The sequence below is a fragment of the Cyclopterus lumpus genome, chromosome 2 (genome assembly GCF_009769545.1).
Source record: "Cyclopterus lumpus isolate fCycLum1 chromosome 2, fCycLum1.pri, whole genome shotgun sequence".
Taxonomy (NCBI): Eukaryota; Metazoa; Chordata; class Actinopteri; order Perciformes; family Cyclopteridae; genus Cyclopterus; species Cyclopterus lumpus.
In genome coordinates, this window is record NC_046967.1 from 538615 (window position 1) to 546114 (window position 7500).

General features: G+C 46.0%; 1 protein-coding gene across 1 annotated transcript in view; it reads right to left on the bottom strand.

Moving 5' to 3' along the window:
• The window catches only part of LOC117746551 (BCL-6 corepressor-like), a 55950-nt gene that overhangs the window by 25640 nt on the left and 22810 nt on the right, over nt 1-7500 (bottom strand). Inside the window, exon 6 of the mRNA XM_034555768.1 lies at nt 1430-1767. Within this exon, the coding sequence (XP_034411659.1) occupies nt 1430-1767 (338 nt within the window). The remainder of the gene's footprint in view (nt 1-1429; nt 1768-7500) is intronic.

Below are 7500 nucleotides of genomic sequence, written 5' to 3' on the forward strand. Positions count from 1 at the left end.
AACATTTGAACTTTGACTCGTTAACATTTTAACTTTGACTCGATCTCGTTAACATTTTAACTTTGACTCGTCTCGTTAACGTTTTAACTTTGACTCGATCTCGTTAACATTTTAACTTTGACTCGTCTCGTTAACATTTTAACTTTGACTCGATCTCGTTAACATTTTAACTTTGACTCGTCTCGTTAACGTTTTAACTTTGACTCGTCTCGTTAACATTTTAACTTTGACTCGTTAATATTTTAACTTTGACTCGTTAACGTTTTAACTTTGACTCGTCTCGTTAACGTTTTAACTTTGACTCGTTAACGTTTTAACTTTGACTCGTTAACGTTTTAACTTTGACTCGTCTCGTTAACGTTTTAACTTTGACTCGTTAACGTTTTAACTTTGACTCGTCTCGTTAACGTTTTAACTTTGACTCGTTAACGTTTTAACTTTGACTCGTCTCGTTAACATTTTAACTTTGACTCATTAATATTTTAACTTTGACTCGTTAACGTTTTAACTTTGACTCGTCTCGTTAACGTTTTAACTTTGACTCGGTCTCGTTAACATTTGAACTTTGACTCGTCTCGTTAACATTTGAACTTTAAATCGTCTCGTTAACGTTTTAACTTTGACTCGTCTCGTTAACGTTTTAACTTTGACTCGTCTCGTTAACATTTTAACTTTGACTCGATCTCGTTAACGTTTTAACTTTGACTCGATCTCGTTAACATTTTAACTTTGACTCGACCTCGTTAACGTTTTAACTTTGACTCGTTAACATTTTAACTTTGACTCGTTAACATTTGAACTTTGACTCGTTAACATTTGAACTTTGACTCGTTAACATTTGAACTTTGACTCGTTAACATTTGAACTTTGACTCGTCTCGTTAACATTTTAACTTTGACTCGATCTCGTTAACATTTTAACTTTGACTCGTCTCGTTAACATTTTAACTTTGACTCGTTAACATTTTAACTTTGACTCGTTAACATTTTAACTTTGACTCGTTAACATTTTAACTTTGACTCGTCTCGTTAACATTTTAACTTTGACTCGTCTCGTTAACATTTGAACTTTGACTCGATCTCGTTAACGTTTTAAAGTTTAATCATCTATGTCTCGTTAACGGTTTAACTTTGACTGGTCTGTCTTGTTTTAACTTTGACTCGTCTTAGTCTCGTTAACGTTTTAAAGTTGGCTCGTCTCGGTCTCGTTAACGTTTTAACTTTGATTAGTCTCAGTCTCGTTTTAAACGTTGTCTCGTCTCGGCCTTGTTTTAACGTTTTAACTTTGACTCGTCTTAGTCTCGTTTTAACTTTGACTTGTCTCAGTCTAATTAACGTTTTAACTTTGACTCGTCAGTTTTCATGCTGTCAACACAGAAAACATCTTCATCACAAAGCTAAACAGCGAAAAACAAGCGCTCCTCACTCACCTTACCACCTGTCTCATCGTTACGTCCTCCCCCGTCTCCCTCCTCCCCCCCCGTCTCCCCCTCAGTGTGCTTCAGCTTGCAGGGTCGCTTGCCCTTCGGCTTGTTGAGGTCATCGGCGTGGCAATGGAAGGGGGGGCGGTCAGGTAGGGACGAAGAGGACGGAGGAGGAAGAGGAAGTAAGGAAGGGAGAAAACTGGAGACCCTGCGGCTCTCCCTCAGCTTCTGATGCTTGTCCTGGAGGCGGGAGGAGGCGAGGGAGGTGAAGGATGCAGGGGAAGGTTGCCGGGGGGCGGAGCTGCATGGGTGAGCGAGAGAGGAGGGCGGGGCCATGTGGAAAACTGGAAGAAGAAAATTGAGGTTTTATCTGTACTAGCTATAGAAAGCAAGTCAGAGGCTAAAAGCCTGAACTACATGCTAACATCAGCATGCTACCATGCTAACGTGAAGCGTGTCAAAAGGTCAGAAAAATATTATAACGCCACATGAACAATTACAGTCAACATATTTTAGAATAAATACAAAGTTCTTGTAAAGATAGAATATGAGGGGACCCAGTCCAGAGCCCTGTGGACCACATTCTGAAGGTGTATGGTACTAAAACTAAGTGTTGGACACATTAACACGTTAACCTGATGAAAGGTTCTTCCAGATCATCCTGAGGGGAACGTGAATGGCGGAAGAGTCTCAGAGGGTCATGGACCTCACATTATATTATATAGGATTATATGATGAGTTTCACAATGACGTATGAAGAAGATGAGGAAGAGTGGTTTTAATGTTCTCTCTCGTTCCACAAAGAACTCCAGAAACTCATGCACACGTGCACGTACGTGCACGACCTTCCTCCTCCTCGACAACAAATGAGCTGCTGTCTGTCCTTCAGCAGGGGACGAGTTTGATAATAAGAGACGGAGAGAGAGAGAGAGAGAGAGAGAGAAAGGGAGAGAGACAGATAGACATAGAGAGAGAGACAGAGATTTTTATTTTTCCAAAACCTTTATTTTACATAAAACAATCCGAACAAACAGACACATTGTATTCAGATTAACTAAATAAAACAACAACTGAAGGCTTTAGCCTTAACAGTGTCGGCTCGCTGTCGGGAGCTTCCTCTTCCTTCTCCTCCTGCAGCATCTCCTCCACGTCCTCGTCCTCGGAGCAGGGAAGCCACCGCTATGAGATGAGCTATGTTCCTCAACCTGAAGCCCTCCTGATCTGTAAAGCTTTCCATGGCTTTATTGGCCATGTGGAGCCGAATGGACCTAGCGAGCCTCGGCATGTCAGAGAAGTGGTCCTCTATCAAGATCCTCTGGTTCTTAGTCCTACCTAGAAACCCCTTGTTCTGCCCACACTGTACACTCCTGGCCGTGCGTCAACATCATCAGAGGAATCACCTTCAGCATCAGAGTAGGAGTCCTCCTCCATACTGGACTCAGACTCCTCGTACCCTTTGCCCGGAGCTCCTTTCGTGGCCTGTGAGCTTTCCCCTTCCTCCCTGCTCTTCCTCTTCAGACGGTGAGCCTGACTCTTCTCCTCATCCTCCTCCATGTCAACCTCACCGTCCGTCCACTCGACCTCCACCTCCTGCCCACATCTTTCCTTCCCTGCCCCCTCATCTTCCACCTGCTGAGACACACCTGCCCTCTCCTCCTCCACCTGCTGGACCACCTCTGTCCTCTCTTCCTCCACTTCCTGGGCCACCTCTACCCCTTCTTCTTCACCCTGCTGGGCCCCACCCAACCCCTCCTGAACCCCCTCTTCACCCTGCTGGGCCCCACCCGTGTCCCCCTGTCCTCCCTGCCCCTCCTGCCGGTCCCCTCCGACCCCCTCAGGACCCTCCTGGTTCTGTCCCTCAGCAGCCGCTTCACTAGAAGCGTCCCGCTCAGCTGACCTCTTACTTGGGCAGTCCCTGGCCTGATGCCCCTCTCGTCCACACCTGAAACATTTCCCGTTTCCAGAGGTCACAAACACCACATAGTCAAAGCCCTCGACTCTGGTCCTGATGACGAGGTTGAGTTCCTCACTCCTGTAGATTCAGGACCATGAGGAGCTACCTCCTGTGAGACACAACATGCTTCTGCAGGGGAGACCTGCACCCCGAGGAGACCGTCCTCACCTGTGAAACCACCCTCCCGTGTCTCACCAGCTCTCTGAGCAAAACCTTGTCCCTGATAAACGGAGGCACATTGTCCACCGTGACTCTGACCGCCGGCAGAAACGGCGCCACCGTGCCCTTCACCAAGATGCCTTTAGCCGCTGTCAGATAAATCAGAATGGCAGGGAGGTGGAGCCCCTTTGTGGGCCTTAGGCCTGTACTTAGGTAATGGGGGGTTCAGAGGGGACTCTTTAGGGAGGTTCAGAGGGGACTCCTCAGCTCTTGGCTGTAGTGTAGTCCACTATGCTCTCACTGACATGAACCCCTCCATTGTCAGTTCACTCTCAGACCACAACCAAATAAATGTCTACTTTAAAACCTGGAATCAACTCAAACCCCCAAAAAGGAGTCCAGTAAGTTGTGAAACTCAACCCAACATACAGATGTTCTCAAGACAGTGGGGACCAATTCTTCATGGTGCTAAATTCCCCTGATCTAATCAGTAAAATGTTGGAATTCAGGGGAAATCAGTACGACACAACCAAGGGTGGTGTTAACATGGCCACTGCTGACGTCAAAACACTATTTCACGATTTGACCATGAATATAAAAGTATCAGAAAAGATCTGCCAAACATATCAAACGTAAAACATCGCCAACCAAACAATCAAGACTTACGAATTAGCTACAATTTATAAATGTGGAGATAAATTAGACCCCAATAACTACCGTGGTCTCCATTAGCAGTTGCCCGGGGAAGTTATTTTGCAGTATTATAAATAACAGAATCTTAGATTATCTGGACCAACACAACATTCTTAGTAAAACTCAAATTGTCTTTCTTCCAAAACCGATCATGTTTACACCTTCACACGCTCATCCAGAAACATGTGCACCAGACAAATGGAAAGATATGTGCTTGTTTTATTGATTTTAAGAAAGCATTTGATTCAATTTGGCATAAAGGACTATGTTACAGACTTCTGCAATCTGGCATTGGAGGAAAAGTCTATGACATTATAAAATCTATGTATTTAAACAATAAATGTGCTGTAAAAATAGGAGAAAGACGCACTGACTTCTTCACCCAGAGAAGAGGCGTCCGTCAAGGCTGCAATCTGAGTCCACCACCCTTCAACATCAGAGTGCAGCCCCAGGCCTCCGTCTCCTAGACAGAGAGGTGAAGTCTCTGTTCTATGCAGATGACCTGGTTCTGTTGTCTCCCACAGAGCAGGGACTCCAACAACAGCTAGACCTCCTGGAGGACTACTGTCAGAACTGGGCCTGGACCTGGTTCTATTGTCTTCACAGAGCAGGGACTCCAACACTAGCTAGACCTCCTGGAGGACTGCTGTCAGAACTGGGCCTGGACCTGGTTCTATTGTCTTCACAGAGCAGGGACTCCAACACTAGCTAGACCTCCTGGAGGACTGCTGTCAGAACTGGGCCTGGACCTGGTTATGTTGTCTCCCACAGAGCAGGGACTCCAACACCAGCTAGACCTCCTGGAGGACTAGTCAGAACTGGGCCTGGACCTGGTTATGTTGTCTCCCACAGAGCAGGGACTCCAACAACAGCTAGACCTCCTGGAGGACTACTGTCAGAACTGGGCCTGGACCTGGTTCTGTTGTCTCCCACAGAGCAGGGACTCCAACAACAGCTAGACCTCCTGGAGGACTACTGTCAGAACTGGGCCTGGACCTGGTTCTGTTGTCTCCCACAGAGCAGGGACTCCAACAACAGCTAGACCTCCTGGAGGACTACTGTCTGAACTGGGCCTGGACCTGGTTCTGTTGTCTCCCACAGAGCAGGGACTCCAACAACAGCTAGACCTCCTGGAGGACTGCTGTCAGAACTGGGCCTGGACCTGGTTCTATTGTCTTCACAGAGCAGGGACTCCAACACTAGCTAGACCTCCTGGAGGACTGCTGTCAGAACTGGGCCTGGACCTGGTTCTGTTGTCTCCCACAGAGCAGGGACTCCAACAACAGCTAGACCTCCTGGAGGACTACTGTCAGAACTGGGCCTGGACCTGGTTCTGTTGTCTCCCACAGAGCAGGGACTCCAACAACAGCTAGACCTCCTGGAGGACTACTGTCAGAACTGGGCCTGGACCTGGTTCTGTTGTCTCCCACAGAGCAGGGACTCCAACAACAGCTAGACCTCCTGGAGGACTACTGTCTGAACTGGGCCTGGACCTGGTTCTGTTGTCTCCCACAGAGCAGGGACTCCAACAACAGCTAGACCTCCTGGAGGACTGCTGTCAGAACTGGGCCTGGACCTGGTTCTATTGTCTTCACAGAGCAGGGACTCCAACACTAGCTAGACCTCCTGGAGGACTGCTGTCAGAACTGGGCCTGGACCTGGTTCTGTTGTCTCCCACAGAGCAGGGACTCCAACAACAGCTAGACCTCCTGGAGGACTACTGTCAGAACTGGGCCTGGACCTGGTTCTGTTGTCTCCCACAGAGCAGGGACTCCAACAACAGCTAGACCTCCTGGAGGACTACTGTCAGAACTGGGCCCTGGCAGTAAATCTAAAGAAGACAAACATCATGATCTTCCTAAAAAGGCCCAGATGTCAGGAAAACTAACACCATTTTACACTAGAAAGCACCACATAGAACACACCATGAGTTACACCTATCTGGGTCTGACTACAGGAAGTACCACATAGAACACACCATGAGTTACACCTATCTGGGTCTGACTACAGGAAGTACCACATAGAACACACCATGATTTACACCTATCTGGGTCTGACTACAGGAAGTACCACATAGAACACACCATGAGTTACACCTATCTGGGTCTGACTACAGGCAGTACCACATAGAACACACCATGAGTTACACCTATCTGGGTCTGACTACAGGAAGTACCACATAGAACACACCATGAGTTACACCTATCTGGGTCTGACTACAGGCAGTACCACATAGAACACACCATGAGTTACACCTATCTGGGTCTGACTACAGGAAGTACCACATAGAACACACCATGAGTTACACCTATCTGGGTCTGACTACAGGAAGTACCACATAGAACACACCATGAGTTACACCTATCTGGGTCTGACTACAGGAAGTACCACATAGAACACACCATGAGTTACACCTATCTGGGTCTGACTACAGGAAGTACCACATAGAACACACCATGAGTTACACCTATCTGGGTCTGACTACAGGCAGTACCACATAGAACACACCATGAGTTACACCTATCTGGGTCTGACTACAGGAAGTACCACATAGAACACACCATGAGTTACACCTATCTGGGTCTGACTACAGGAAGTACCACATAGAACACACCATGAGTTACACCTATCTGGGTCTGACTACAGGAAGTACCACATAGAACACACCATGAGTTACACCTATCTGGGTCTGACTACAGGAAGTACCACATAGAACACACCATGAGTTACACCTATCTGGGTCTGACTACAGGAAGTACCACATAGAACACACCATGAGTTACACCTATCTGGGTCTGACTACAGGCAGTACCACATAGAACACACCATGAGTTACACCTATCTGGGTCTGACTACAGGAAGTACCACATAGAACACACCATGAGTTAAGGTAACGAATATATAATATATAATATTGGATATATTATAATACAACAATAATAATAACATCAGGTTACTGGACAAACACATTGTTGTAAAATGATGAATCAGCCGTTATGCTGACGATGTTCTTCTTTTTGTTCATAATAAATATTTTAACAGATAAAAAGAGTTAATTCAGACTCTGGACCTTATTTACATGTGAAACAGTTTGTGTCACATGGAGTTTGATTATTAATAAGTAAATATTAATTTGAGGTTTAAACTGTGATGAGATCAGCTGATGGTGCTTTTATTGTGAAACTCTTGAATCTCATACAAAATAAAAGGCAATTTTCCTGTGAGACATCTGACAGGACACACACATTAATAACTGATCAATAGTAAATGT